The sequence below is a fragment of the Schistosoma mansoni genome (assembly GCF_000237925.1).
Source record: "Schistosoma mansoni, WGS project CABG00000000 data, supercontig 0144, strain Puerto Rico, whole genome shotgun sequence".
NCBI classification, from domain to species: domain Eukaryota; kingdom Metazoa; phylum Platyhelminthes; class Trematoda; order Strigeidida; family Schistosomatidae; genus Schistosoma; species Schistosoma mansoni.
Genome location: NW_017386043.1, coordinates 698,546 through 717,640, shown reverse-complemented (window position 1 = coordinate 717,640; position 19,095 = coordinate 698,546). Strand labels below are relative to the sequence as shown.

At 39.8% G+C, this 19,095-nt stretch overlaps 1 protein-coding gene across 1 annotated transcript; it reads right to left on the bottom strand.

Annotated features, from left to right (window-relative positions):
• Positions 1-5,904: 5,904 nt before the first annotated feature.
• Smp_162380 (Isoamyl acetate-hydrolyzing esterase 1) lies at positions 5,905-18,052 on the bottom strand. The gene is made up of 6 exons (XM_018799697.1): positions 17,961-18,052; positions 10,505-10,560; positions 8,439-8,652; positions 7,440-7,527; positions 7,078-7,196; positions 5,905-6,235 (listed from the first exon to the last, which is right to left on the bottom strand). The coding sequence occupies exons 1-6, from the start codon at positions 18,003-18,005 to the stop codon at positions 6,047-6,049; spliced, it is 711 nt and encodes a 236-aa protein (XP_018646596.1). The 5' UTR covers positions 18,006-18,052; the 3' UTR covers positions 5,905-6,046.
• Positions 18,053-19,095: the final 1,043 nt, after the last annotated feature.

Below are 19,095 nucleotides of genomic sequence, written 5' to 3'. Positions count from 1 at the left end.
CAATTCATCACTCTACATCAACTTCATTGACTACGAGAAGGCATTTGATAGCGTGGACAGGACGACACTATGGAGGCTTCTTCGACACTACGGCGTGCCTGAGAAGATAGTCAATATCATACGGAACTCCTATGATGGGCTAAACTGCCAAATCGTCCACGGAGGACAACTCACCGACTCGTTTGAAGTAAAGACCGGTGTTAGACAAGGCTGCTTACTCTCACCCTTTCTCTTTCTCCTGGTGATCGACTGGATTATGAAGACGTCAACATCTGGAGGAAAGCACGGGATACAGTGGACAGGCAGGATGCAGCTTGACGATTTAGACTTCGCAGATGATCTGGCTCTTCTATCACACACGCAACAACAAATGCAGGAGAAAACGACCAGTGTAGCATCAGCCTCAGCAGCAGTAGGTCTCAGTTTAAATAGTACAAAGGAAACATACTATTTAAACTTATGTTAATTTAATTTCGGTTATTTATTTGCTCTGAAGAAGTGGCTTACACCAAGTCACGAAACGTCAGAAATGCAAATTTTCTGCTAATTGGGATATAACAAAAACATATTTATTATTACATGTTGGAGCATTTAATTTACGAACGTTGTATCAGATAGGACAATAGGCTTCTCTAGTTAGGACTCTTGAACATTGCGTCATCGATGTATGCTGCGTCTCTGAAACGTGCTTACAGGATCCCAGCACAGTCATTCATTTGGCCTCACCTTGTCAATATAAAAGACCGGAACGACTTACCCTTCGAGTATCTGGAGATGACTTTGCTAGTATAGGTATAGCATTAAGTTCAAAAGCAAAACGTTCTCTATTAGACTGGATCCTAATAGACAATCTCTTGTGCACTGTACGACTAAACGGGACCCTAAGTACTCGAAAAGATAGGGACACACGCCGTCGCCTTTTCGTCGTTTCTGCCTACGCTCCCACTGATTGCAGCTCAGAAGATGAATCTTATAAGAAGCTATTCAACATCCTTCAAAAAACTAAACGCTGTGATTTAGTAATAGTGGCGGGTGATTTTGATGCTTAAGTAGGTAAAATATACCAAACGGAAAGGCACTTAGGTGGATCTTACGGTGTTGCACCTCAGCGAACAGATAATGGTGACCGTCTGTTGCGACTGCGCTCAGATAACCGTCTATTTCTGGCAAACATCAACTTTAAACATAAGGAGAAAATTCGTCTGACGTGGCGACCTCCACAATCGACTCATCAATGGACTCAAATAGACCACATTACCATTAGGCATCGTTGAGGGGACTCGATAGAAGGCTGTTGCTCATATTGAAGCACCTCTTTAGACTTAGGTCATGCTCTAGTTCGGGCACGTATTTGTTTGTCTTTCTGGATGTATAAAAGTCACAGCAAGCAAACCCCTTAGAGTCCAACTTAATGACGAGAAAGTTAAGGATATATTTCAGGAACGACTAGAAAAGTTAGTCAACCGTGAAGGTTATATCTACCTTGAGGCAGCTTGGAATGGTGTCCAAAAATTTATGAGAACAGCAGTGATACCTCTTGGAAACTTACACCGAAAGGTTCGGAAAAACTAGTGGATTTCAGCGGCGCCTATGAACTGACAGATGCTCGGAAACTCAACCTGTCTAGCTCCGAACATGATTACAACCAGAGGCAGCTTAGACGTAGGCTAATAAAAAGCCTACGTAATGATCGTGAGTAGTGGTGAGTAGCAAAAGCAGAAGAAATGGAAAGGGCAGGAGCGATAGGTAATAGTAGACAACTGCCCAGGTGATATGTGGGCGAGAAAGATAATGATTGGTTGTTTTGCTTAGTCAGACATGTAGATAGTGTGGCAGGTGTTAGATATGTTATATATTCCCCTATCTTTATTACTTATGATTATTATTGATCAATTGTTCTTTGTTGTTGGATTGTGTCGGATATATTGACGTTCTAGTCAGGCTAATCTCGTGTTCTTGATCTGAGTTGTATTGAAGTCCTATAGAATAGACACTAGGAGGGAATCTAGTGTAGATATTCGTCTAAGGTAAATTAACGTCCCACATACGTGTAAAAAGTAAAAGGACCGTTATAACAGGAAACCCTAGCGTTATAACATTAGGCCAATCAAGGGAACAGGTATTAAAGATCCATCTGTCAGCGAAACTATCCTAGAAAAAGATGGGACTATTATTCACTCCCAATCCAAGAGATTGGGTTGATGAGCGAAACACTTTGGGGAACAGTTCAGCTGGCCTTCAGACACATTTCAGTTACCCACTATCTCCAAACAACCTGATGTAAGTCCTCCAACTCTTATTGAGGTTGAAAAGGCTATAACTAATCTACAGCAAGGGAAAGCAACAGGGCCTAATGAGCTGACGTCTGAGATTTTTAAGGATGGCGGTCCAGTCCTAGCAGTTAGATCAATTGAGAACTTAGCTAAAATCTGGGAACTGGACGTAATCCCGTCTGAGTGGTCTCGATTGCTGGTCGTCCCAGTTTATGAAAAAGGACAAGAATCCTCTGTGACAATCACAGAAGAATCAGTTTAACTAATATAGTGTCTAAAAATTTAGCCTCAATAATACTTCGACGTCTAACTAGAGCTCGTGAAAACCAAACGGAAGACCAGGCTAGCTTCTGACCTGGATGTGTAGACCAAAATTTACCCTTCGACAGGTTGTGGAACATAGACATACTTTTTTACATCCTATTATAGTTGTATTCCTTGGTCTTAAGACGGCATCCAACTCCGTTGACCTTGAGGTTCTGTGAGTGTCTGTCATCGAAAGGCGTACCAAAGTATATAAACCTTGTATAGGTTCTCTACTCGAACATTTCTGGTCGAGTCAGAGCTTATGGCGAACCTTCATTGGGATTGGCTACTTCAAGTCGTGTTCTTCAGGGTTGTCTGCTTTCCATGTTTTTGTTTAACTTTGTTATAGACATGCTTTTAGAGGTAACACTCATCGTCTGATTTCTTAGGAGTTGATCTTGTACTAGGATATTCACTTGTTCACTTAGAATAGGCAGATGATATAGTTCTGTTTGGTGAAGACGTCGAAAACATGCAGAGTTCTGATCACCTCAACCAACAACACGAGCATGTTCTGAATGCGGTTCCCTCCCTTCAAATGAAAAAGCACCTGAATTAACGATAAAGAGTGAAGTGGTTAAGTGTATCGACCGCTTCACTTATCTTGAGAGTCTGACGAGATCTCGGCATGGACTCAGAAGGCTCAATTGGCTTTTACCAACTTCACTTGTGTTGTAGGTATGATATGCCAATCAAAGGATAAGTTCACTACACAGCAGTTCTCTCCATTCTACTTTACGAGTGCAAAACATGACTATTAGGAATAGAGGATATTCGTAGATCACTAGTATTCGATCATACGTGTCCTACAAGTACTGTTCGTGTATTTTGGGACCACCGAGTGAGCAATGCTGAGGTAAGGGGTAGGATACTAGTTAATGATGGCAATTCTTCATCAACTAAGACAGTTGGAACACGTGTTACGTATGCCCAACCACAGCCTATGTGGACGTGGGATGTATTCTGGTTTAGGGGTAGGCTGGAAGAAAGCTAGGGGCGGTCAAACAGAGACATAGCATCAGTCCATGAAGTCACCGATAGTTGGACTTAGCCATGTTGATAGGTGTAGACTGCCTGATTGAGGTCCGCATGATTATCGTAACCAATGGTTAGACTTTGGATGACGTGGCTCAAAATCGTTTGCAACGACTCGAGTGCATCCATTCTCTGTCTTCTCTCAAATTCCAAGCTTCTGAATCCCCCATAAGTTTTTTCATGTTTTGTTACACTAACGTATTTTCTTGAGTCGTATCTAACAGGGTATGGCAACTTGAACCGATGTACATACGTACCAGGTTCTACGTTGAGACTGACTGAAACTAAGAAATAAACTTGGTTAGTACCTACTACCACAAAGTTTTGCTGCCACCTGAGTCCTTTGTTATGTTTGATTCTACCTACTTCCGCGATGTATACTTCTGGTCGATTAGATCAACTCCGACAACTGATTTCCAAACTCATTCTTCTATGGTTATCACAAAAGGATTGTAGTCATTTACTGTGGTTATTAAGGATAAAGGATATTTTTAAATTACTAGTGTTCAGTCACAGGTATCTCCGAAGCCATTGCTCGTGTGCTTCGGGTCCACTGAGTGAGCAATGCTAGATGTAGAATACTAAGGAAAGATAACAAACTAGTTGATGAAATATTGAAGCTTCATCGACTGGGGTGGTTGGAGTATGTGTTATGTCCAGCCACTGCCTATCTCGACCGGCAATGTCTGGTGTAAGAGTACGCTGAAAAAAAGCTAAGGGTGGTCAAACTAAGACCTAACATTAGTCCATAAAGTTATTGACCGTTGGTCCGAGCCATGTTGGTAGGTGCAGACTACCTGGTTAGAGTCCGTACGATAAATGGGATCAGTGATTGGAGACATTGGGTAACGCGGTTCAAAATATATCACAATGGCCCAGGTACTTTCACTGTCTTCCCTTAGATTCATGATCTCGAAATTATCGTGTCTTTTTATATTCCAAAAACCCATATATTCTCAGATCATGTCATCTAAGCCTTGTCTTTACTACTAACGCTGATACTCTTGCTACTTCGACTTCGCTAGCATTTCGCTGTGCTGTTGTGGTGTGCCAGCTCGAATCGATGCAAATATGTGTTACGTTCTACTCTGCATATGACTGAGTTCCTAAACACTAGGCATAGTTTATAATACATCAACATTCACATGGCCGACAGGTAGTAGGAATCTTCTTTACGGACCACATAATTATGATAAAAAATTGGATTAACAATCGGTCATATTCAACATAAACCCTGGCACAAATGTGGGTCTGCATAGGTGTTATATCCTAGTGAAGATTAAATTATTGGTAACTCCTGAGAACTATTAATGGGCCAATATTATACATTCTTTTTGTAAAACTACTTAGTAACTAGATTATGTATATCTATATTCCTCTTATTATAAACTTTATTTTGACCTATAGACTTATGATAAGATTTACTATTCTTAAATTATACTCAAATTATTAATTACCGTCTCCCACAATCACAGCCACTTCTTGGCTTGATCTTGTACGTATGGTATTCCTTATTTTATGGTCTGTTTGGCTTACATATAAACCAGGTATGTTTGAAATAAATGATTCGTATAGTAGAAGCTGGTATTGGTGTTTTTGACTCAACTGTCAGGGCTAGGAGGAAAAAGGACGCTGGGCTGCTCATACCGGTCGACACGTCATTGGTTTAGCACAGTGCTAAGATTATGTGAGTCGTATTCCGATTGGCGAATAGGTTACGTGATAATTAGCCGGGTTAAAGTTGCAACAGTAAGTTCTCATAAAACATCGGCATAGCCATATTAAATTAAAAAGATGAATGCCAATGAAGTACCAGTATCAATAGTTGTGTGAGAGAGAGTAGTTATCGAAAGAAATGGTTCATTAAGGAGTGAGAATGTATTTGTAAAGGACTTTAGGAACTGAAGAACTAAGAAAAGATAAAAGAGTGAATGCATTTGGGAAATATCGCCCAATGTCTTCAATCACTAATCGTTGTTATCGTACGGACATCAACCAGGTAATATGCACCTAACACGGCTTAGGCTGGCGGTTCATTGTTTCATGAACTGATATTACATCATGGTTTGGCTACTCCTACCCTTCTTTTAACGTACTCTTACTACAGCCAGCATTGTACGTCAACAAATGTGGTGGTTGGGGATATGTAGAGCATGTTCGTTAGTCTTATACAACGTAGAGCTTGGGATGTTTACATCGGTTCAAGTTGCCACACAGCGACATGAAATTGTCAGGGCAAATCTTAGAGTAGTAGGGACAGAAACCATATTCGTAATCGTAATAGAACATTCAAGTTTACATATATCTATATTTCAAATAAGTTTAAACTCTTTACATAAGAAGTAACAAATAAAGTCAGCTGAAACAAATACAATGTATCTAAGAAAGTATAGTCAGTGAAGTCACATAGAAGTCTTTAATCTCAGAAAACATCAGATTTGGGACTGAAGATAGTGATTGATAAACTCCACTGGGTCGTTCGGGTTTATAACTTTCCAATCCGGAAACCACCACTTTAAGTCACCTAATTTATCCATAAGTAATTCTTCTAAAATCCTCGCCAAAAACTCAGATCCTTTTCTAGAAAAGTGTAAACCGTCTGAAAGAAAAGATTCCCAATTCTGAAAAGGAAAAGACCCATGTAATTTTTGAAGAGTTTTATTTACAACTAAATAACATTATAAAAATGGTATCTTTGAATGAATTTATTGTGTGAATAACCGAAGTTAAACACTTGCTGATATCTAGACAAATGAAAAAGGTTTTACTTTCGAATGAACTCGCAAAAGCCATTGATCTAAGCACCAAAAGTTAAGAATGATGACTTATAACACTTAACGACTTGGAACCTGATTACTACCTAAATTTTTAAATGACTTTACAAGTTGTCTTCTATTTTGGGTGAGCATGTATCACTAAAAATAGACAAATAGGGAATTAAAAACCATTTTAATAGTTAAGAATAACACTAACGCAAATGATTTCTTGAATGATGAGTACTTTCATTAGTGAACCTTGAATTTTGTCATCAAAAGACACGTCACTTATATACTTAATCCAGTCTGCTGTAATTCAGTTAAGTCGTTAGGATAAATTCCTCGAGCGAGTTCTAGAATACTTTACTTATGTAATGTATTTTGTCGAACACCTTAGCCCTTGTAACCTACCATCACTTATTAGCTGTCTGCTTTTTCGTAAAGAAGAACGAATAGTAGTAGGACGAGCCGTCAAAAATCAACTAGTAGCCTTCGATTAGTAAACATAAGTAGTCCAGACACAATCGCCCAATATTCCGGAAGTTCTCACAGAGTAGCTTTTCAGTTCACTGATACACAACTAAATAGAAACATATTTGGGAAAATGGTGATATATCCTATTTGCGGAAGTTTCTTATAAATTTTGTACGCAAAGATTTATGCTTCCATCCTTCAAAATTATCGAATTTATTAGAAAAGGAGCTTACCTTTTGCATTAACATAGCTTCATATAAATTCACAAAACCAACTTTATTGACGTTGGCAACCTCTTGACATGCAACTGCATAGGTCGCACAAGTATCTAGTTTACGTGTAATTGCCCTTCCTAAAAAAACAAGTACAAATTCCTTGTACAAATGACTTTTAACGTAAATTTGATTAAAATTCAGTAGAAAGAGGTACTAAATAAATGGGTACAGACACAGAAGTTTAAGATAAGTGTTCTTTATGACTTTTCGTGTATACAATCCGTTATCTCTGCTCTGATGACCGTTTTACGAAGCATTTTTAATTTAACCTATGCTCTTTATACATATATATAATAAAAAAAACTAAATTTCCGAGTCACCTTTAGCTATTTCAATAGCACCCCATTTATTCTCATCAATAGGAGGTAAACTGATTAGTGAAATGTGATCCATAGGCACGTCCAATTTCTATTAATGGAAAAAGATCAATTGAGTGACAGATTAGAGGACAAAAGTTAGTGACAACTAATAATTACACTTGGCAAAACAACATTCAGTGATTTACTGTTTTAGAGACGTTTGAAATTGAGAACATTTACTCTTCTCTCAAAGTTGCAACACTTCTTGTTTTGATGTTAAGCTGGAATGTAAGTTGAAATCAAAAGAAAAGGGTCTTGGTTCTGTGTTAAGAAACCTTTTGTTATATATATATATATATATATATATATATATATTGGTGCTTCTCCGTATCAATGTTTGTGTTTGAATAAGCAACATGAGGACTGACTTATTTTGATGTATTAGGTGAAGGTTTAGTGTTAAAATGCAAAATATTGTCAAAAGAAGGGTGACGTCTTTCCTCAACTCTCCGGATTTTAGCATGTCTCATGACTAAAAACTTCCGATCCAGTGAAATTCCTCCTTGAACGCCTACTTTTTGTTTCTTGTTTGCGACTTGTGTACAATTTATCAATCGTTTAGACTGATATTTATTTCCTATAAGAGAAAAGGTTACCGATAGTCCGCTTATCTGACATGCTATTTGAAGGTGGGTGATGTGCAAACTGACTTCCAATCGCTTATGATATTTTATCATGTTATTTTTGTGCTAAGATTTTGCATATAAACATTTTATTATATAGAAAATCTATTGTTTTGGCTTGTTTCCGACCTTAAGTCATTTGAAAACTTAAATCAATTATTTGATCTCGTGAGCAGCCATCACTCGGTCAAACATACAGTCTATCGATTAACGTTTTTTCCACCCAATTAATAATAAAAAAAACCGTTTATAGAAGCCTATTTCATAGGTTTCACACAAATAAAAAATATAATAGGAATCACTTTCACAATTCTTCATTATACCTCATAAAACATACATGAATATAATCAATCATCCAGCTTAGATTACTTTTGTATTCTTCAACTGGTACATGCTGTTGTGGAGTTACACAAGCATCATTAGCTCCGAGAAAAATAGTGAAGAATTTACAATCCTTTAGTGAGTCCTTATTCGGATAGAGGATTGGAAGTAACGGTTTGCACAAACGAGTGTTATAACCAGAATAACCTCTTCCAACAATATCTATCTTCCTGAAATCAATAAGAAATTTAGTTAAGAAGTAGTTATCGGCATCATTTAAGTGTTACTGACTGATTTAATTTACTTCCTCATAATAAATTCTTTATCAAAACTAGTCCACACAACCCCTATTTTGAGTGATAAGGGATTTCTGAAGAAAACATTTCTAACTAGGATCTGCTAATTTATTGTCCTTGGATTTGACTTTTCACATCCCTGTTTGATGCGATTTAAAATGATGTAAGTATTTAAGTTTTGACCACTGGATTCAGACGTTTTAATTAATTCCAAGCATTAAATCTTGCAAATTATTTTTAATTTATATTGCGATAGACGGATATCTACGTGGTCACTGAGCTAGATCTATGTACCTACCTAAAATTTAGAACTACGTATTTTTAATTTAAGTGACGTAAATTGGATGTTTGACTTCGGTTTATTTATTTTATAACCACAAAATAAACATCACGAGTTTTCACATTAATGATATAAATATGATAGTAATAATTCACGATGCTTTGTTGGTAAAGAGACAGACTACCCATCTGATCAACTCAAAGTAGATAGGACGTAGTACGAACCTGGAATCTAATGGTTTTAAATCTAGTCCTTTATTCACATAGGTATTGTTTCACATAATCGAGGATATTATCTTTGGTATTATACAGTCTATCAGTCAAAAACACTTTACCACTCATTTTGTATTTAAATATTAAACACCTAGGCTAAGTACTGTTGAAAATGGAGAAACACATCTTAGCATACAGAACAACTCCATTTAAATGGTCGGTTGTTTAACCAACTTTTAATTCAATTACAAAAAATATATATCCAAGTAAAGGGACTTGCATATGAGTGTGTAAAAAACAATATAAGTGGAAGACATTTGATTTCGGGCCCCCAAATTCCCTGGTACGGCCGAGAGTAGGGAGAGTCCGCTCTCCCTCTCGAAATGCTCTCACATGGCCACGCGAATATATTGCCTCCGCCAGGGAAGTCCTACTCACTGCCTTCTCGTGGCATTACTGTTGTTTACGAAATTGAGAGGACGAAAAGCGAATGTCCGGCGCTATAACCGGGTTGGTGGACACAGAAAGTCCACTTAGGGGAGTTGGAAAATCCTGATTCCAAACTAATGGTGCACATGGGCTCCAGTACCCTGAGGGAACAAATAGCGTATGAATCAATCGTTGGTCGCCGGCTACCATGGGACTGCATCTCCTTACGATGCTTCACTGCCTTGTGGATCAGATGTTTAGGTTAGAGGCTCTGGGTGTAGCCCCCTAAGTAAACCATCTGCTTCGGTTTGGGCACCCGGGCAGTATCACAGCCCTCACACAAATGAAATGAGATTTGTGTGGCGCATATGTATCTGGTGCTTCCTTGTACCAATATTTATGTGTTCAAATAAATAAATAAAACTTGGTGTTAACGAGTGAGAAAAAGAAAATTCATGGAGTATGAAGTACGAGGTTTCAGATTTGAAGGATAAATGATGTATACACCTGCACCACTGTAACTAACTTCGAGTATACTTGGCTTTTTTAATTCAAAAGAATTTGTGGTCGTAGGATTTTCAACTAATCTACTATTCAATATGACAATTCAGTTGATGAGAAATCAACCTAAACTCTACTAAAAAATTGCAGACACGATATTGCAAACGAACGTGTACTATTTGACGGTCCCTACGAAATTACCGAGGTTAGCTTGCAAATCGACAAAAAATTGTGATGACCACAAGCGATATTTAAACGACTGCCGCTCGAGATAACCCACAGTCGATTTCCTTATAGTTGCTGAATATAATTGCATATTAGGACTGTAAGGACAAAAGTCAGTGATTAAATATACACAACGTACCTGACAAAAGTTGATGCCAGGATCGATAGCCAGCCGCCTTCATGGGTCCAACCAAACTGAAATAAAATGAACACAAGAAGAAAGAGTTATTAGATAAAACAACTTATCGCCTACAACAAACATTGGGTGGCGTATCCAAGGCAACAAAAACACGTTGCGATTGAAACTCCACGATATCGAGAAGAGAAATGTTTCAATTTTTATTTTGAACACTTGTTTGCGGAGCGTTTACGGTGTTTTGTTGTAAACTAATTTTCTTTCTCCAATGCAAATCACTTTGTTATCATTTGACCTACATTATAAATTTGCTTAAAGAGTATTATATCACGTTGCAGTAACATAAAAGCTGGAGTTTTAAAACGTTGTTTAGTGAACGAGAAGTCAGGTGGGCAAAGCCCATCTATTTTTTAAGACAAATTACAGAATTTCTTCGTAAAATATGAAAACCTTACATTAAATACTTTATTTGCACATCTCCCATTAATTGTCACTCATAAACTTCATCGTTCCTTCATTCCTGTTCTCTTCATTTCGATCTTTTCAACCTTTTGCTGCCAGGCATTCCACTTGTGGTTGGTGTCATATACAACTTATGTTGACAGATATAAGTAGCATACACCACAACTGTACTCTAAACAACTTTAAAGCAAACTGTCGCAAATGGTTTAGGAACCGCAATAAAACTCATTTTGTTCTGCAAAACTGATAAGGAAGTGATTCGATTGCTTGTAAAGGAAATAATTTAAGCGATAATGTATTTCGCTTCCAAAGGCTTGTTTTACGTGTGTTTATCTGGGAACCCTGTGGCATCTTCGTCTGGTTTAGTTGGCGTCGGTGTCGCATTAAGCTCTGGAGCTGAGACAGCACTAATCGATTGGATCCCCATTAGCAGTCGGTTATGTGCTGTTAGATTAGAAAGTTCCATCAAAGTGAGAAGAAATCGGCGTGAGAAACGATGTCTTTTTATCATCTCCGCCTATGCCCCAACAGATTGCAGCCCGGATGCAATCAAGGATGAATTCTACCACCAATTAACTGTTCTTCTCCAGAAAGTGCGTTCGACAGATATTGTAGTACTAGCCTGGGACTTGAATGCTTAGGTTGGGCGTCTAGGCACAGAAGAGAGTCGTCTAGGTGACCGATGGGAACTTGTTGGTCGCAGGTCAGGTAACGGGGACCATCTACTGCAACTGTGAACAGATCACAACCTGTTTCTGATTAGCAATAACTTCTGGCATAGTCATCGCTGATGTGCCACCTGGCGTCCTTCCTCTGCATCTCAAGCCTGGGCTCAGATTGATCACATCGCGATCAGCTACCGCTGACGTGGTTGTGTACAAGACTGCCGCTCCTTTTGGAGTATCTATCTGGACTCTGATCATTTCCTGGTCTGCACCAATCTTACCTTACTTTTCAGTGGCCAACGAATTGATGTTAGTAAGTTGGTTGCAACTTTTGTTGCAAGTAAGTATCGAGCGGAGCTAGCTTCTAGGCTAGTTACCATCCCACCGAAAAGTATAGATGAGCATTGGTTGCAATTGCATGACGCCATGAAAATTGCGAGTAAAGTCGCTTGCGGCTTCGCGAAACGTCCCGCTTATAAGCACTGAGTTTCTTCAGGCTCCTTACAACTCATCGAAGCCCGTCGGTCTACTCCGGGTGACCGGAAGTTTGACCACAAACGAAGGCTGTTACGTAATGACATTGAGCAAAACTTGTGTAAGGACCGAGAAGCCTGGTGGTCGGAGCGTGCTAATGAGATGGAAGCAGCAGCTGCATCTGGTAACTGCCGGAAGCTCTTCCAACTCATCCGAGCCACTGGCAGCAAGAAGTCTGGTGTGAGTGAAACAATCTGTGAGGATGACGTGATGCCAATCACTAACATCCATCGACATCTTGGACGATGGGCAGAATTCTTTGAAGGACAGTTCAACTGGCCTGCTGCTCCGGCAACATCAACCAGTTTGTCCTGCCCCCCATGGCCGGTGACGACCGATCCACCAAACGAGGCGGAAGTCCGCAAGGAACTCTAACTCTTGAAACGTTACAAATCACCGGGCCCAGATGACTTACCTCCGGCTCTTTTTAAAGATGGTGGTGACTTTCTGACTAGGGAATTGACTGTGTTGTTTGCAAAGGTTTGGGAGCAAGTGTTCCAACATCATGGAATGAGTCGATAGTCGTCCCTATCTTTAAAAAGGGTTCACGTTGTTCCTGTAATAACTATCGGGGGATAAGTCTACTTCCGATTGCGTCCAAACTATTGACTTCTATCATTCTTCGTAGGTTGTTTAAAACCCGAGAACAATTGACTCGCGAGGAGCAGGCTGGTTTTCGTTCTGGTCGAGGATGCATTGATCACATCTTCACCCTCCGCCAAATGTTAGAACACCGTCATACTTATCACAGGCCAACAATCGTAGTGTTTCTTGATATCAGGGCTGCCTTCGATTCGTTGGACAGGTCTGTTCTCTGGGATTGTCTATTGAAGAAGGGTGTGCCTAAGAAGTTTATTAACATCTTATATATATATACCCTATATACAAACACCTCAGGCAGAGTGAGGACATACAACCACCTTTCTCCATTGTTCCATTCAAGCAGTGGGGTTAGACAGGGTTGCCCAATCTCACCATTCCTCTTCAACTTTGCCATCGATTACATTCTGGAAACAGCTCTGATGGATGTAAGTGATGGCAGTGTGGATCTGCTGCCTGGAGAACGACTTCTCGACCTTGAGTATGCGGATGATATTGTCTTACTGTGCGATAATGCCCAAAGCATGCAATCAGTTGGCAATCAGTGTCCGCAGGTATGGCATGTGCTTTGCACCCTCCAAGTGCAAGGTACTCCTACAAGACTGGCAGGGTTCTCATCTTGTACTCACCCTAGATGGTGAGCAGATTGAAGTAGTTGAGAAGTTCGCGTATCTAGGTAGCTACATAAGTGCTGGTGGTGGCGTGAGTGATGAGATCGATGCACGTATAATGAAAGCCAGAGCGGCTTATGCCAATCTGGGCCATCTTTGGCGCCTTCGTGGTGTTAGTCTGACTGTAAAAGGTCGGATCTACAACGCGTCGGTGAGAGCAGTTTTGCTCTATGCTTGTGAAACCTGGCCTCTCCGAGTTGAGGATGTTAGACGTCTCTCTGTGTTCGATCATCGTTGTCTCCGAAGGATTGCTGACATTCAGTGGCAACACCATGTTAGTAATGCAGAGGTTCGGCATCGTGTGTTCGGGCGCAGAGACGACGATCCAATTGGTGTCACCATCTTGAAACACCGACTGCGGTGGCTTGGACATGTTTTACGAATGTCGTCTTAGAGAATTCCACGTCGTGCATTATTTGCCAACTCTGGGACTGTTTGGAAAAAGCAGAGAGGAGGTCAGTGTATGGCATGGTGTCGTGGTATGAAAGAAAGCTGCAAAGGGCTAGCTTCTGTTGGTCCTTCACGACTCCCTGGCTGGGGTCCGAGAGATGGTGCAACACAGTGGCTAGAGACGTTATCAGATATGGCTGAGAATAGAAGCCAGTGGCGATCCTGCTGTAACCTTCTTCTACTTTCTTCATAAAGAATGGCTATAACTTTCCTAACTGAGCTCTTCTGGTTGTACATTTCAGTTTCCCCCATCATTACTCTTCTCCTTTTCTTTTTTTCCTTCTTTTATATATACACATCTTCCTTCTCCCATTCTCATTATTTTGTGTGGCGCATATGTATCCGGTGCCCTTTGTACCAATATATATGTGATTAAATAAATAAATAAAACTCATTAGATAGACCTGAAACCCACAGATTATTATTGGTATGGCAAACAACAAAACCAAGGTTTTCAAAGTGTTTTCTCAAATAATCAGTCCTATTTATGACTGAGTCTATTTACCGAAAGACTATGTTGCTATCGTCATCTGGAGTTACATCAAATACTCAGTTTTTGTAAAACGATATTGTAAACCAAAGGTTATTTTGAAATAGCCGTGTTAACGAACATAGTCAGTCAGTCAGCTACAACGTAGGATCAGGCACATTTATGCATCGGTCCAAGTTGCCATACCTCGTTAGCACAACAAGATGAACACCGGAGTCAGAAGTAGTTAATTTAGTCGTTGTAATTTATAAAAGAAAGGTTGTATATAAGGATATAGTACAGGAAGGAAGAAAGTTATGAAGCAATTTTAATCTCAAGGTTTAAGGGAAGATAACGAGTGTATACACCTACGCTATCGTGATCGATTCTGAGCCATGTCACAGAGTCTCTAACCATTGGTTACGATAGTCACGCGAACCCCAACCAAGTAGTCTGCATCTGCCAACATGTTTCAGACTAGAAGTTAGTGACTTCAAGCACTGATGCCACGTTTCGGTTTGGCCGCCCCTAACTCTCTTCCAAACATCCTTAATACTAGCGAGCATTGCGCGTCATGGTAATCGGTGTTCAGACGTACGTAACACGTGGCACGACCATCTCAGTCGATGAAGATTTACAACATCATCAACTGATTTACCATCATTCCCTAATACCCTGTATCTAACCTCACTATTACTTACCCGGTGATCCCAGCAGATGCGAGCAATATTTCTAAGGCATCTGTGATCAAATACTAGTAACTTACGAGTATCTTCCACTCTTAATGACCATTTTTCACAGCCGTAAAGTAGAACAGAGTGAACTGCTGCGCAGTATACTCGTCCCTTAATTGATAGACGGATATCTCGTCTTCGCCATAGGTGACGTAAGTTGGCAAAAGCCAAACGGGCTTTTTGAATCCGTGATGAGATTTCGTCAGACACCAACCCATTAGGGCTGATCAGACTTCCAAGATAAGTGAAGTTGTCGACGCGTTCGACTACTTCACTCCCTATCCTTAGTTCAGGTGTTGACGCAGGCCAGTCCTAGAGTAACAATTTACATTTGGATGGGGAGAAACGCATCCCAAACATCCTGGCATTATTACTGAGTTCTAACAGAAGACTCTGCATTTTGCCAGTGTCTTCACCAAACAGGACTATGTCATCTGCGCATTCTAAGTCGCTTAGTGGAGCCCCTGGTAGGAGATCAATTCCTGAAAATTCAGTCGATGAGAGTGTTATTTCCAGCAATAGGTCCATAATGAAGTTAAACAAAAATGGGGACAGTGGACAATCTTGTCGGACACCACTTGAGGTTGTAAAATCAGATGACAGTTCGCCATAAGCTCTTACTCGACTGGTAGTGTTCGAGTAAAGAGCCTTCACAAGGTTTATGTACTTCTGAGGTACACCTTTCAATGACAGACACTGCCACAGAACCTCTCGGTCTACAGAGTCAAATGCTGCTTTCAAGTTAAGAAAAACTATCATTGTTGGACGCCGATAAACATGTCTGTGCTCTAAAACCTGACGAATAGTGAATATGTGGTCGATGCAGCCACGACCAGGTCTGAAGCCAGCCTGATTTTCTCGTGTTTGCAGTTCACGAGTCTTAGGCGCCTGATGATTGTTGAGGCCAGTATTTTAGGTGCTATGTTAGTCAAACTAATCCCTCTATGGTTATTGTAGGATGATTTTGGTCCCTTCTTATATATTGGGACAATCAGAGATTGTGACCAGTCGGATGGGATTACGTCCAACGAACATAACCGTAGGTAAAATTTCACGTGGATGGTTGCTTAAACAAACAATAGCAGTTAGATATCGTTGTAACATTTTGTGTTCATTAGATTTCAGAATTCACAAGAAGGTTACTTTGCTTCTCAATAGTCTTACAGGCGTTACATAAAGGTATAATCAATGGAATATTTTTTCATGTTTTGCTTCGATTTTAATGGACATTTTTCTAAATATACAATTATTTTCTAACTTGCATGGGAAACTCTGTGACTACGAGTTGAGGAAGCCTATTTAGTTTTAAACGCACTTGTAATTAAGTACACGTGCCTAATTATTAACACAACTTGTTTTTTCTTTTGTAGGTCTTTTAAAACTACAATGGGACTTGGCGATTACAGTTAAAACACATAACGATCGATGCTCTAGCATTTCTCAACTACTAAATGCTGTACAATATGACATTTCTCTAAACACGTAACACTTTTAACGTCGATTGCAGTTGTGATTGTAGGGACTATAACTTATGGACGAGCCAATCAGCAGCATTTGGGGGGTTTCAAGGTCACGGCGCCTATTTCAGTACCTGATGCTGTAACGGAGTTGAAATTGCTATGTATGATATACTAATGCATTCTATTTTCTTTCTATTGCAGGGCGACCAAACATAAACTCTTTAGAGGAAGAAGAGCAAGCCCTATGTACACTAAGCTTACAGGATGACTCATAAGACTACTTTGTAAACTGACTCTTCCCGCTGTACTCTTGCGCACCGCGCTTTTTGATTTTAAAATAAAGAGGCTCGTGATTCCCACTGTGTTCTCTCTTGGTGTGAAGTCCTCGTTTAACATTGTGTGCTGTGCTGTTTTTCAGATCTGTACTGCTGTTCTCTAACTGCTGATTCCACGTGTTACAATGCTCATGTACATCCGGTTCACAGAGAATTTAAGAGAACACTTGACAATTAAGCGGCTACAACAAATGAAACTACTGAGAAGTTGCTGTATTTGTAATTACGAGTAATAAATGACTTATAGACCTTGTGCAGACTACCGTGATGTTGTCCTTAGATGTAATAAATGTTGAAGATGTCTGCTAGAATAGGAACCTTTATCGCTCGATCCAGATTGAGACTAAGGCATATTATAATAATTGCCGCCGACTGTATAATAAAAGCACCAGTAACATTGGCTGCAACAATCGCAGATGTTACTGAAGCTTCGGTTGTGCAGTAATGAGTATTGTAGGGAGATATCTACAATAAAAATGATAAACTTATACAACCGGAGTACAAACAAACAATGATGAAGCTATGTGGTCGAGGCTGAGAGGGTTTTTATGACCTTATCATGACTCCAGAGACCAACTATTATGGAGCCATATGGATGAGTTCCTTTACCTTATGCATTACGATTTTGGAACCTTTGGACCTCTTTCTAACATTGTCAAGTTTTTGGACCATATAAGAGAAGTGTATTCACTTTAATTATTTGGTTTTGTATAATATATTTTTACTCTATGCTGACTGTTTACTGATTGACTAACATTTCTCAAGGTCACTTAAGATTCGTTCAAAGGTCGTCCATAAGTTGTGGTCTCGCGGTTGTCGTGTGGTGTTTTGAAAATAAAGGCGAATATAAGAGACATAAAGTGAAAAATCCGACAGGCGAAAAAGGAGACATTTAGGCGCGTTTCCCTTTTATTTTTCAGCGTATTGTCTCCTTTATGGGTTACGCCTACTTGGTGTTACGATACGGTTCCAAGACATTGGTAATATGAATATCTAAACTAATTTCGACATGTGTGTATATAAGTCGTAATATTACTACTTTAGAGGACAGACGAAATAAAAAGGCAAACCAATGTCACCTGCGTTAGAGAATCTCCGAAGAAAACAGCCTTTGGAAAAGTCATGAGCTCAAGGCTGTGATAAGGTCACCTCAATGTCCAATACCTATGTGACAAGCTCATATAAATCACTTGGTTGGTTTACTCTCTTTTCTGGGTACTACGGTATGGTTTCAAGTCTTCGTTATTATCCATTGTATATTTTGGTCAGTTGGTGGCATCTTAATGGACCTGACAGTTAATTGGGGGTTAATAAGTCCTGGATACAGATTCAGACTCAGATTCAGATCTATGTAGTAAGGACAGAAGGCCTACGGCATTTGTTATTCCTTTCCTAGTAAGTTTCTGTGAGTGTCTAGTCTTCTCCTGAACAGGTCAATCGAAGATGTGGACACCACTGCTTCCGGTAACAGGTTCCAAGAATTGATGACTCGGTTTGAATACCTGTATGCCACAGATATTTTGTTCGTTCTTGACTTTTCTACTCGCCTGCTGCGTCCTCTAAGATGTCTCGATCTAGTGGGAAGAAAAAAAGTATATTTTAGGTTCACAATCATTTCTTAGTGTTCTATACATCAAAATCAGATCACCTCTTAATCTGCGATAGGACAGAGTAAAGAGATCTAGCTTTTCAAGCCGCTCTCTGTATGGTGGACCCCGGAATTATGGATATGCTCAGGCAGCTTCCCTCTGAATCCTTTCCAGGATTTCCGAATCAAATTTTTAGACAGGTAATTGCAGCCTGAAAGCAGTTTTTAAGCTTAGTTCACACTGAGGTTATGCATACTTTAGTGAATATGATAGTATCTAACTTAGAGAATGTCCGTCTTTAAGTCCATAGAGTTCTAGAGCCATCAGTTGCAACCTATCAGCAGTGGGTCATGGTCTCAAGATCATGACTCACTGTCATCCCAATATCCTTGTGAGACCGGACCATGAGTACTTGCACTTCCCCCATGTCGTACCTATATACTTTTGTATCCTCAAAGTGCATGCCGCGTTGATAGGCAACAGCCACTGTTTAGAGCAGTTAATCACAATATTTAAGTCTACCTGAAGTGCCTATGCATGTGCGTCTCCTGTTATCTCTCGTGAGTTTTTTACATTATGAGCGTATAATAACTTTGGTGACTCGACCACACTTGGAAGATCATTT

Coding starts and splice junctions, on each gene's coding strand:
- Smp_162380 (XM_018799697.1), bottom strand. CDS start 18,005: ATGACTTTTCCAAAGGCTGTTTTCTTCGGAGATTCTCTAACGCAG. Junction 7,197..7,439: donor TGCTATTGAAATAGCTAAAG/GTGACTCGGAAA, acceptor TTGTTTTTTTAG/GAAGGGCAATTACACGTAAA. Junction 6,236..7,077: donor AAGCTATGTTAATGCAAAAG/GTAAGCTCCTTT, acceptor TTTCCTTTTCAG/AATTGGGAATCTTTTCTTTC.